Source organism: Oncorhynchus kisutch, linkage group LG6, assembly GCF_002021735.2.
Source record: "Oncorhynchus kisutch isolate 150728-3 linkage group LG6, Okis_V2, whole genome shotgun sequence".
Classification (NCBI taxonomy): domain Eukaryota; kingdom Metazoa; phylum Chordata; class Actinopteri; order Salmoniformes; family Salmonidae; genus Oncorhynchus; species Oncorhynchus kisutch.
The window spans coordinates 74,588,255-74,600,543 of record NC_034179.2 but is presented as its reverse complement, the minus strand read 5'-3'; the positions used below and the strand labels follow the sequence as shown (position 1 = coordinate 74,600,543).

The following is a 12,289-nucleotide window of genomic DNA, read 5'->3' as shown; positions in this document are numbered from 1 at the left end:
TTTACTTTGTTTTGTACACCAGCTTCAAACAGCTGAAAATACAATATTTTTAGTTAATAGAAAATATTTAAGTGGTTTAGATGGTACAATTTATTTTACACTGCACTTGCTCATTTAGTTACAAACTGAAATTAGACAAATGTTAGCAACCAGAAAATGGCAAAACAATATCTGCATAGTGCATCTTTTAATAGGTTGCCTACTCAATGTTTTTTTTAACAAAGTCAAATAAATACATTGATTCCTGGTTGTGTATGTGAGCATTTTAAATGTGTTTTATTTAGCCTTATTCAAATAAGTGACATTAAGTGTAGTGACTTTTATTAGAGACAGATATTTGTACATCACAGGTAGCCTATGTATTTTAATTGCCTGGAAACCCAACATTGAATTCTAGGTAGGCAGAAATGAGCGTTTGAATCTCTACAAGCCAAAATGTTGAATAAAATAGTTTTTACGTACTTTACCGGTTGTCTGTGTGTTTGGTCCTTTTGATGGAAGGAATGTGACACAATATCAACAGGAAAGTAGAATTACATTCAGATTTCTATCACCTGAAGCGTGCGCAAAACCATGTAAACACATGCACGAGCTCGGCAAGTAATGCATATATTTTTATCATGTGTGCATACCTGTAAAGTACATTAAAATATGTTATTCAACATTCTGGCTTGTAGAGGTCGTGAGTATAAACTTTTCTTGATTCATATGCTAAATTCTGCCCGACCTAGAATGCAATGCAATTCAACGTCAGGGTTCCAGGCAAGTCTTAAGTGCAACACAGAAAGAGTTCAAACTGCACATTATGCCTCCCCATAAACATTTTGGAGTTCTCATTCTTCACCCTCTATGAAAATATCCTGCCCATATATGGAAGGTATGAATGTTTCAAGTACATGTATGGAGAAATGTATGAATCGCACGGTTTCTGACCTCCATTAACCTGCCATAATTTCTGACATATGTGGGAAAAGCTTACTTTAATTTAAATTCAAAAGACCACAATCCTTATTGTCCTTGAATTCAGTTTCTCCTTGACACCCTAAAAGTTAACTCATAAGTAGTAATAAATCAGATACCATCACCTGGTAGGACTGTACATTTGAGTCATTTAGCAGAAACATCCTTTGGTAAGACAAACCCTAAGAACCATTAAGACTACACTATACCAAAATAGGGTCGATTCAAAGGGTTTTTGTACTAATGATATTTACCCATATCAATTTGCTACATTATGACTGGCCACTAATTATTTTTCACAATGCTCACAACCCTGTCAAGTTCCCCTTAGTGTACAAGACTTAAGCAAACCTTTCCAGTATCTTTTCTTCAAATATAAACATATTAGAACAGTGGGAATTCAAGCACAATGACATGAACAAGCTTCAACCAGAAGAACATAGGCAAATCTTCCTTCACATTTCCAAAACAGCCCTCAAGCAATCAAGTCTAAAACCAAAAATATTTTAACAAAGATTACGTCCTAGGATTACCTGAAACACGTTAGCATTTCCATATTGGAAAAAAATAAGTATTTCAAACTTGTTACATACGGCTTGATTTCAGTTTTGAAAGAACTTGACGTACATTTTTTAAAAGAATGATACTAAGTGGAAAAAATGATACCAAGTTTAAAGAATGATACTAAGTGGAAAACTGATACCAAGTTTAAAGAATGATACCAAGTGGAACGAGTCAATGCTTTTGATATATCATGATCACCAGGCAGGCCCCCTGTATGGTTCTGAAAATAACCCCCCTCTCTCTGAGGACAATATAGAGTAGATTGAAGACATTTTGTAAAGGAGGTTAATTCATTTCTTGATAAATAAAATCCCTTCAACAGGATCTTAAAAATTATAACGTCCTTTACTTCTTGAGCAGCTAGTCTTTTGGGTTTGCATCAATATTTGTCTTCCATGTGCAACAAAAAAAACTATTTGCATATTATATTTACATGATTATTTTTAAACCCAAATATACCCCTAGTTAAGAATGGTGATTAAATTACCCTCTCAAAATGGAACTAAATGGACCATCAATGTAATGGTCCTCATGTCAAAAATACTTCATGTGTACACCATTACGCACAAATATCCATAGCATGTCAGCCATGGCACGACATCACAGAAAGTAGGGGAATGATGATCTTCAATCAATAAGACACACATCATATGTCTACAGTATGCTGATACTTTGAACAGTTAAGCTGAGAAAGGTTTAAGCATGTGGGTGTGTGTGTGTTTAATTGCTGTGATCTGAAAGAAGCATAGCATTCTCCAACACTGACAGTCATTCACGCTTGGAACGAGGACCTGACGTGTCCACTATTCAAACTATGAAGTTGATTAACATCATACAACGTTGACTATTGCCACAGCTTATCATTTGGTAAGACCTATATGGTTCTGGCTCTGTGATAAATAGTACACCCAACACCCCTTCAGCTAAACATACACATACTGTAACTCTTGTTGAATATACCTGGTCTATGGCTGCATATTCAGCCTGTATTCCAATCAATGACTTCAAGGGTGAGTCATTGATTTATGTTTTACAGGAATGGCTGGGCGATAGCAACTTGTGATATGTTTGCCATTTGTTACCACAGCAATGAAGGTGTTCTCCTGGAAAGAGTAGCCCACCTCATCCACCCCCCTTTAGTCTCCCCCTTTCCTATGCAAAAGCTAATAGCCAGAAACAGACATGGTCAATTAATCTACAAACATACATACATACAGTAGCTATTTGATAGTCTAAATATTCCAAAGTCCGTGGGAATGTCTCTTTAGGTCATAATCAGGATATCTCCTGTCAACTTGGGCCAAATCTAAGAGAGGAAGAAGATGCAAGAGGTCAAGGCAGCAGAGGTTACACCCATGACACCACCCCAGCTCCTCCTCCTCCCTCTCCTCAGTAGCGGGTGGAGTACCAGTCATTGTCGGTCATCTGGACCAGTTCATTGACTACGTCCAGCAGGTTGTAGTTGTGTTTCTTCAGCAGCCGCTGGTTGAGCGGCCGGTCACCAAAGCCCATCTCCACCAACACCCCCATCATGGTGTCCTGGGTGGCTCCATCCACTGGGGGCTGCAGGAAGGACAGCATACGGTTTAAAATACACCTAGATACTAACTTGACTCTGATAGTCAGTAATGACATGCTAAAGTAGCTGTACGATGGTGGCATTCCAGTTTGATGTCTCAACCACCATGTTAATATGATATAGAAATATTCTGAGATTGCAAAAAGGATGATCTTGAATGCCATCATTAACAGCACTGTAGGAAGTGAATGGAGGACTGACCTGCACTGGGCCAGGCTGCCCAGTGAACAGAGCCTTGTAGGCGGATGCTGCGACAGACAGGGCTCCTTTCACCAGGCCTCCAGTGATGCCTGGGTGCCTAGAAGGATCAAGACCGACAGAGAGGGCCAGGGATTGAGTCTTACTGACACCATTTTGTTTCTGGCCAGCCAACACTAACATCATTAAATTGACGTTCCACTTTAACAATCTCTTTAACAAGAGATCTCAGAAAATATTAGCATCTGAACTGACTGAGTTGCACATCAGGGTCCCACCTAGGGTCTTCGGAGTTGTCTTCTGAGTCACCAGAAGCAGATGGGCTGTCTGGTTGGCTGTCTGGCTGCTTGGAACCTTTCAAACACAACCACAGAGATGACTGATTGGTTATGTTCTGGGATAAGGATATACCGATATGCTCATATGGATAAGTTGTAGAGCTCTAGAGGAGAGTGTATAGAAGGTGCTCTTTGACAAGAATGACTCCAAGCAGACCTCTCCTCCAGTCATTGATCTAGTGCTTAGTACTTGTGTTTGTTAGAACCAAGCAGACATTGTACATTCGATATTACCGCTGAATGATCAGAAAGCAAAAAGGCACAGCAGAAAGCAGAAAACATTATTACTGTTAGGGCATTGTCGTCAGTTATGCCCAACTGCCTTCATGTGACGAGCAAAAACACTTTGTTTCCTTTAGATGCTGGAACTACTGTTCAGTATGTGACCGTGTGTGTTCCTTACCATCCTCTGACTCTCCCTGCTGGTAGACCTCAGTCCTGTCCAGGGACTCTGCTGCTGCCTTGGTCTGATCATTGCTGTCTAGGCTGAAGACAACACCAACAATATACATCTACATTTTGGAACATCTCAGCAATTTAGCACTGTCAAAGTGTGTATTAGCACTGTAAACCTATTTCCAAGCACAGCTGGCCCAAGGTTTCTCACCTGGGTGTAAGAGCTGAGTTGACCCGAGGGGGTGCCACCACCACAGGGGTTAGGGGCACGGCGTCCAACGTCTGGGAGGTGCACAGCATATCGTTGGCGCTGCTGGAGCCTGAAACGGTCTCTTCTGCTTCATCTTGCTCCCCCTCGGGAGTGGTACGGCCCTGGCTGTCAGGGTCTGTGGGCGCGTCGGGGGCATCTCCAGGCTGGGAGAGGGCGGAGCTGTACATGGACTCTCCCAGCGGGCGGCTGGTGTCGAAGCAGTCAGGGAGGATGATGATGTAATCCTCGGATGAGGCCGAGGAGGACCGGCTGCGGGCTCCCCTGTTCCCCTCTGTCAACTCTCCTTTATCTTCACCCTTGTCTTTGTCCCCTCTGGCATCCATGCAGATGCTCTCGATGTCTGACTCCAGTCCCTCATCTGCAAATGGTCAAACTATTTAATTGTTGTATTTTACCTGACAAGAGGGCCCAGATTTGAGCTCAAGTGGTATTCATCAACCAATCAACTAATTGAAAACAGGTGGATAAGTTGGGCCAATCACCTGGCATCATCAGCTCTGGTATAGCCAGCTGGGGTGGTGCTAGGGCTGGGGCCACGGGGGATATGTCCCGGGTTTTCTCCGACCTCACCTCCAAACGCTTCTCAACACCTTTCCCTTTAAGAGAAGAGGAGGCGGAGCCACCTTGGGCTGCTGGGTGGACCACTGTGAAGATCAGGGAAAGGAATTTTGGTTACACAATGTTATGGACCTTAATCTGGTATTAACGTAGGCTTCATATGGAACTAATTAATAAAAACTCACCTTTGCCGGGGCAGTTCCCACACAGGGGTGTGTGGTCTGGGGCCTCCTCCAGTGTGAGCGAGCGCATCACCGTCTCACACACAAACTGAGTCCCGCTCATATCCTCCTCTCCCTCCTCCTGGGCTGGAACCCGGCCCCCCTCCGCCCCTGGCACCAGGCCCTGAGACGGCTGGATGCTTGTGACTCCCTGGGCCTGATGGGCCTCTGCTTCCTCCTGGATCAACCGCAGGGTGGGCTTCTCCTGCAGGGGACCGTCATGGGGCAATGGGGATATGCACGGGGTCATATCTGTGTGGAAGAGAGAGAGAGAGAGAAATTCAGAAAAAGAGACAGAGAAACCCTAAGTGCAGTCAACTGATTAGGAACACCCTGCAGATTTAGCATGTGAATAGCAATGGAAGGCTTACCTGCCGGGGTGTTGTTGGGCACGCTCTCTAGTTCCTGAACAATGTTGATGTCAAGCAGCTCAAAGGAGAGTAAGTCCTGGGCTGTGAGCAGGTCCACAGAGGGAATGTAGTATTCTCGTTCGCCTTGGTCCACTGACATGAGTGCTTGATCCCTAGAGGCTGCAGCACAAGACTTCCCACCCTTATCTGTGGAGAGGGGGTTCTTCCCCTGTAGAGCACCAGCAGATCAAAACAAATGTTACCCAGACAGAATACACACTTAACTGAGATTACTACCATCTTTTCCAGAGAACTACAACATTGTATAGCAGTTTGGGATTGGCCACTGAGAACCAAAGTCAAGAGGGTGGGTGGACATGCCTGTGGGGTGACGCAGGGCGACACCAGCACGCCATCTGCCATCATGGCTGCAGGGGCCAGGGGGTCCACCACAATGCTGCACCAGACGCGAGGGCCAAACTGCTCCCCACCGTGTGCCAGACGCCAGTGGGAGGTGTATGAGCCTTCTAGGGCCGGGGCGCATAGGGCCACGCTTACTACGCCCACCTGACCTGGCTGCAGGAAAGGCACAGCCACCTCACGCCAGCGGTCACCTGACGCCACCGCCAGATTCCCCCACATGAACTTCAGCTGAGAAGGAGATGGGGGTAGAGGGGGGGGAACATAACATTGACAGTCTAACTCTCATCGTCGTGTCCTCTCTTTCTGCTAAGATTACTGTGGCTGTCAATGGTAACCTCAGATAATGTGCATATCCCAGGTGCATCCTCAGCCCATAATAGTACCTTGGTTTCAGAGCTCCAGCTCACGCTGCCAGTGTTTCTCATCTTCCAGTACTTGATGAACCTGGTCCCCGGGCGAAGACGAGTCCCATCAGGCAGGTTCTCGTCCAGGAACAGGGCCGTCATGGCTGGCACCACCAGAGGGCATGGCCGCTTGGGACGCCTGCGGGACAAAGCGCCAAAATACACTATTAATCATCTCTCTCCAAAGCACAACTCTCTCTGTCCTTTCCCTCCATTTGACAGCAGTCTAACTAGAGACAAGACCTGTGCCTCTCACTGATTTGACCTCAAGATATACTGAATACCAAGCCTTGCAAGCAGTATCTACTTTCATCTAATTTTGGTGAACTGTCCCTTTAAGACATACTCCGGGCTGTTGGCCTGGGTGGCCCTGGGTTGGAGCAGGACGGGGGAGGAGCTCCCGTCGCCGGCGGCACTCCACTGCAGGCCCCTCCTTTCCATCTTCAGCTGCTTCCTGATCTCCTTTACCTCCGCCTTCAGCTGACGCTTCTCAGCCTTCAGACGCTGCTTCTCCGCCTTCCGGAAGCTCCGGTCCCCTCGCCGGTAGAACCTGGGGACGAGATAGGGAAGGGAAGAGTGCAAGGGTTTCTGATTGGCCATCATAGGACAGATACAGTTCTGACAACTTTCTGATGACAATGATCATTGTAGGATTGAAAATTACAAATACAAAACACCCACCAAAATGGAGAGTAATTTCTCATATCAAACCGTAGCAGCCCCCTAAACAAGAATTAACATTGGCACCCCATAAGCATTAAATGAGGTTCCAAAAACAGAATATATGTAACTGTTACAATATGTAATATTTCCAACCCTGGTCTTACCTGCTGTGGTCTGGGGCTGGTGAGCCGTGCTCAGGGATGGAGAGAGGTGTTCTGGCTCTCACCAGGTTGTGGCTGGGGTCATGGGAGAAGCTGCAGGGCTCACACAGTGTGCAGGACGTACACACACTGGGGAAAAGAAACCAGACATTCAGGGAGCGGCACACCAAACAAAGGCCCTTCTGATTATTTTAAACTGATCTTCTTAGGTTTCGCATACTGAAGAAATGGAAATGACAACTGATCAAAGGAATTTGTTTGTTTTGGAGCAACACAATGTATGTTGGAGGCACTAAATTAAAAGTAAGTGGGAGTAGGCTATTTACAAAAACATGTAAGAAATATCTGATTACATTGGTGTTTATTTACCTTTACTCACATTTGAACTAATTCACATTTGTCAATGTCCTCCCTAGTCTCTCTCGGAGACACCTCTCTTCTCCTCCTCCCCTTCTCACCTGCACTGGTATCCTCCCCCAGCGGTCTGGCCCCGGCAGCTGCTGCAGGCAGGGGTGAAACTAGGACCCCCAGGCAGGGTGGAGGAGGTCACCTCAGGGATCTGGGCCTCAGCACCAATGGGCTTGTGGATGCAGCACTGGCCTGAGAACTCCCGACAGATCTTCTCCACTGCCTCCCTCACTACTTGGTCTTTGAACTGGATGACAAGAGTTTGGGTTACCGGTTAGCTTCATTTCATCTATAAAATATACACATACAACCATATACATTTTAAGGTTAAGTGGTATGATTCTAAATAGTACATTCATTGAAGATAAAACCGCAGTAATTTCCAAATCATCTCCTCACCTTCTCCATGTAAGATGTAAACCATGCTGGAGGTGTCTTATCTTCCTCTTTGGTCCCCTTTAGTTCTTTCATGATCACCTTGGAAACCAAAGTAGAAACACATTGGTGAGAAATCAGACAATTAAACCATATTTTTTTTAGGACACGCAATGACTTAGTTTGGTCTTTACTTGTATTAAATGAATACCTAATGACACAAAAGCTCATTCAATTTGAAAGAATTTGCTTTATAAAGTAATAGTGCTGAGCAATAAGTACTTTGAGGTCGATTAGATTATAAAAACAACATTAAATACACTATGCATTATGTGGGTTGAATGCTGTAACAGACTAAAGCAATTCATAAAAATCCCATGAAGGTAGTGACTGCCCATTACTGCTTATCAACCATAATTTATTCACTGAACTTTAATAAAATATTTCAGTTGTTTTGTATATTACATTTGTTTTATTTGATTACTTTATTATTTCAAGTCATCTCTTCTCTATAGAGCTGCTGCCTATGCAGTCTGACAAAATCTAAAAATTGAGTTATTGAAAGTAAATAAGGCATACTTTTATGACTGCTAAATAGATTGTGTATTTTCTGTACCTCACGAAGCAACAGTTGCTCTCTATATCACCCCACGCAATGGATTATGGTCATTGTAGTTAATTACCACATTGTATGCGCTAAACTATGTCGAATATGGGCCATTCGGAATCTTCAACTCCCTTCTACATCACAGTTCAGGCTGGATCTAATTTATCTCTAGAGAAACTGTGAGATGTGCGCATTGAGCAAAATGGAAGTGCACAAACGAATGAAACGGAATTCAAATAACCTTTTTTTTTATTTTAATTTTTTTACCTTTATTTAACTAGGCAAGTCAGTTAAGAACTAATTCTTATATTAAAATGACGGCCTACCCCAGCCAAACCCTTCCCTAACCGGGACGACACTGGGCCAATTGTGCGCCGCCCTATGGGACTCACGATCACGGCCAGTTGTGATACAGCCCGGGATCAAACCTGGGTCTGTAGTGACGCCTCTAGCACTGCGAGGCTGCCTTGGACCGCTGCACCACTCAGTCCCTATAATTTAACCAACATCGGTCAATTAGTTGTTTAAAAACCGAAACATAACCAAAATGTTGGTTAATCGCTCAGCACTATTAGGTAGGAAGTATAAAGCAGTGTGTATATCTATAGCTCTGTCCTTACCATGCCCTGTTCGGGGACAGCAGCCTGGACCTTCCGGCTCACCACCTGAGCCAGGGTTGGGCAGTGCTGTGGGGGACGGAACCCTCTCTTGGGCTCCCCTCCACTGGCCTTGGCCGGCACACGCGTGGGTTGACCCCTGGTCTCATACACATTCATGTGCAGCCGGTTCCCTTGCCTGGATGCACTCTGATGAAATAAACAGAGTAATGATGGTTAATCTATTGCCTTGTTACTTGAAGGCATATTTTGGATCCTGCCTCAGGTAACAGTTCCACTTCACTTGAAAATGTTGTCATCATAAGGCCTAAGCAGGGACAGGAGTCAGATTTAAGTTACCACCTACCTTTAATGCCTCCTCATACTCCACTAGAAGAGGAAAAATATTAATTATTGGACATGTTACATTGAACAACTAATATTATGTTTGATACAAAACATAACACAATATTATGTTTGGTGCTTTACTACTCACTTTGGCTGTTTATGGATACCTGAAACACAAAACGGAAAGGTATTGCAACAACATTGTAATAGCCTTATATTACCATACTCAACAAATTAACATTGCTGTAATTCTTTGCTCTCACTCACCTCCTCATTCTCCTCATCAAAATAAGTAACCTGTAGGTTACACAGGCCAAAGGACCTTTTCACCTGTAGACAAAAGACACAATCTATAAACCAACCAGTGTATTACATAACTTACCAAGCTGTTTCTCAAACAAAGGACAGGTGCCTCCAAATGACATAAAAGTGATCATTTCAAGGAGAGCCAAAAAGCAATCATGTTATCACGGTTATATTTATGCTATGCCGTAGTATCCCATATTTGCTAATTGAATGAACAATCAGGGCTATCATGTAGCATATGATGCCTGAAAGGAAAATTGACTGGTCTCCTTGAAGGCAATGCCATGGCAACATGGAGACAGAATGGCAATTTCAATGAGGATGAACTCCGTGACTGGTGACTGGACAGTGGAGTGACAATGGAGTCTGAGCTTGCTGCTGCCAGGAGATTCAGAGGAAAACAGTCTCATAAGCTCTCCTTATTGGAAAACCAACAACTGGCATCCACCATTCACCTTGCACTCACTGAAATTAAGATTTCCCATTTTACTGTGGGAAGAGAGCGAATTCAGCCCACTGCAAGATATTTTATTGGCTTGCTTTGGAAAGTGACATCTTGGCATAAGGGGATGTTGTCAGAGGAGGAGGCTTGGCTCAAATGTTTATTTTGACATCATATGGCTGGGCTGTTAAACCCTGGAGTGAGAGACGGAAGCCTCAAGTGTCATAAGCCAGACTCGCCCTCAAATCAATACCCTCCACATACTCACGTCAAATAGAGTACAGTACTAACACGAACCAAGCTATCATAGGCGAGTAATGTGTTATATTATTGTATTTATGAAAAGGAAATGAGAACCGCAGAGAACTAGCAACATTAACTGTAGCATGCAGTGTAGCCCTCCATCTCAATAGCCTGACTGTTGTCAATAATGTGTCACTGGGGTAAATATGAATTAATCCCAAAATGATGCAACTGAATAATAGATGATAATGGGGCATTTTATTTTTTACCTTTATTTAACTAGGCAAGTCAGTTAAGAACAAATGATTATTTACAATGATGGCCTACCAAAAGGCCTCCTGCGGGGATGGGGCTGGGATTATTTAATTGTTTTATTTTAAAATATAGGACAAAAGACACATCACGGCGAGACAACACAACACTACATAAAGAGAGACATAAGACAACAACATAGCATGGTAGCAACACAACATGACAACATGGTAGCAGCATAAAACAGTACAAACATGATTGGGCACAGACAATAGCACAAAGGGCAAAAAGGTAGAGACAACAATACATCACGCAAAGCAGCCACAAACATTAGTAAGATTGTCCATGAGTAGATAGGTTCTGCTTGTAGTCTATTTTGACAGCCACGGATTCAAGCGCTCATATCAATAATGTCACTGGTCTTCCTTACTGTTGTTGTTACCATTGACATGTCATATGTCATATGGAATGAACTGCAACAACAACAAAAACTCACTAAAGCTGGAGACTTACCTCCCTCACTAGCTTTAAGAACCAGCTGTCAGAGCAGCTCACAGATCACTGCACCTGTACATAGCCCATCCAATCAACCTCATCCCCATACTGTATTTATCTTGCTCCTTTGCACCCCAGTATCTCCACTTGCACATTCATCTTCTGCACATTCTACCATTCCAGTGTTTAATTGCTATATTGTAATTACTTCGCCACCATGGCCTATTTATTGCCTTACCTCTCTTATCCTACCTCATTTGCACATACTGTATATAGATTTTTTTAAAGAATTTTTTTTTTTAGATTACTGATTGTATATTTGTTTATTCCGTGTGTAACTCTGTTGTTGTATGTGTCGAACTGCTTTGCTTTATCTTGGCCAGGTCGCAGTTGCAAATGAGAACTTGTTCTCAACTACCTGGTTAAATAAAGGTGAAATAAAAATGTTTACTCATCTACGTGGATGCCCTCTGCAGGGCAGGCAACAAATTAATGTCTAATGTATCTTCAGAAAAATGTAGGCCTATTGTAATATATACACTTTTATAAATAGCAGCGCCTCTTATTTTATCATTGATCGATATTATGTTGTTGCGACTGGGATGTTGTTGTAGTACTGATATTCTGTTCGTTTAGATCGCTAGCTACTGTAACTACTAGCTAACATTAGGCCCTAAATTGTTCAATACTGGATAGTCATAGCTAGAACAATGTTCTCAACTACAGGGTATCAATCATTTATACAAGGTATACAACATTTAGCAAATAAGCGGCCGACGATCGATGGTTGATAGCTTTAGTTTCAGTAAAGGTATGCCAAGATGCTGCTATGAAAACACCAGCGTCGTTATAATTGCTTACCATGGCCTCCATTGACTCCCAACTCTTCGTCTCCGAACCTGACAGGAGAAAATTCTTCGCATTCCCCCTGAAATTCACCTTCAAATTGATGTAGAAGTCCATTGCTCCTTGTTTCTATGAATTAAAACATATCAAGGAAAACAAAAATGAATCACTATTGCCGAGATAAATACAGATAGTCTGCCTTTATGGTATGTGACTTATCCGGATGAGGCGTCTTTTCTGTTTACATCATCAGCTATGTAAACACACCCATATGATCACGTGACA

General features: G+C 43.3%; 1 protein-coding gene across 1 annotated transcript; it reads right to left on the bottom strand.

Annotated features, from left to right (window-relative positions):
* Positions 1–217: 217 nt before the first annotated feature.
* Positions 218–12,275, bottom strand: LOC109898554 (next to BRCA1 gene 1 protein). Its single transcript, XM_020493563.2, has 19 exons — positions 12,020–12,275; positions 9,688–9,750; positions 9,569–9,587; positions 9,440–9,462; positions 9,097–9,282; positions 7,894–7,971; positions 7,545–7,741; positions 7,090–7,215; positions 6,609–6,812; positions 6,242–6,401; positions 5,817–6,086; positions 5,457–5,664; positions 5,050–5,337; positions 4,789–4,950; positions 4,247–4,664; positions 4,043–4,125; positions 3,580–3,655; positions 3,305–3,401; positions 218–3,087 (listed from the first exon to the last, which is right to left on the bottom strand). The coding sequence occupies exons 1-19, from the start codon at positions 12,119–12,121 to the stop codon at positions 2,914–2,916; spliced, it is 2,934 nt and encodes a 977-aa protein (XP_020349152.1). The 5' UTR covers positions 12,122–12,275; the 3' UTR covers positions 218–2,913.
* Between the last annotated feature and the right edge of the window lie 14 nt (positions 12,276–12,289).

Excerpts from the sequence above, each read along its gene's own strand:
- LOC109898554 (XM_020493563.2), bottom strand. The coding sequence starts at position 12,121 with ATGGACTTCTACATCAATTTGAAGGTGAATTTCAGGGGGAATGCGAAG. Across the intron at positions 9,283-9,439 it reads AGTATGAGGAGGCATTAAAG|AGTGCATCCAGGCAAGGGAA; the intron begins GTAGGTGGTAAC and ends TTATTTCATCAG. Across the intron at positions 3,402-3,579 it reads GACAACTCCGAAGACCCTAG|GCACCCAGGCATCACTGGAG; the intron begins GTGGGACCCTGA and ends TGATCCTTCTAG.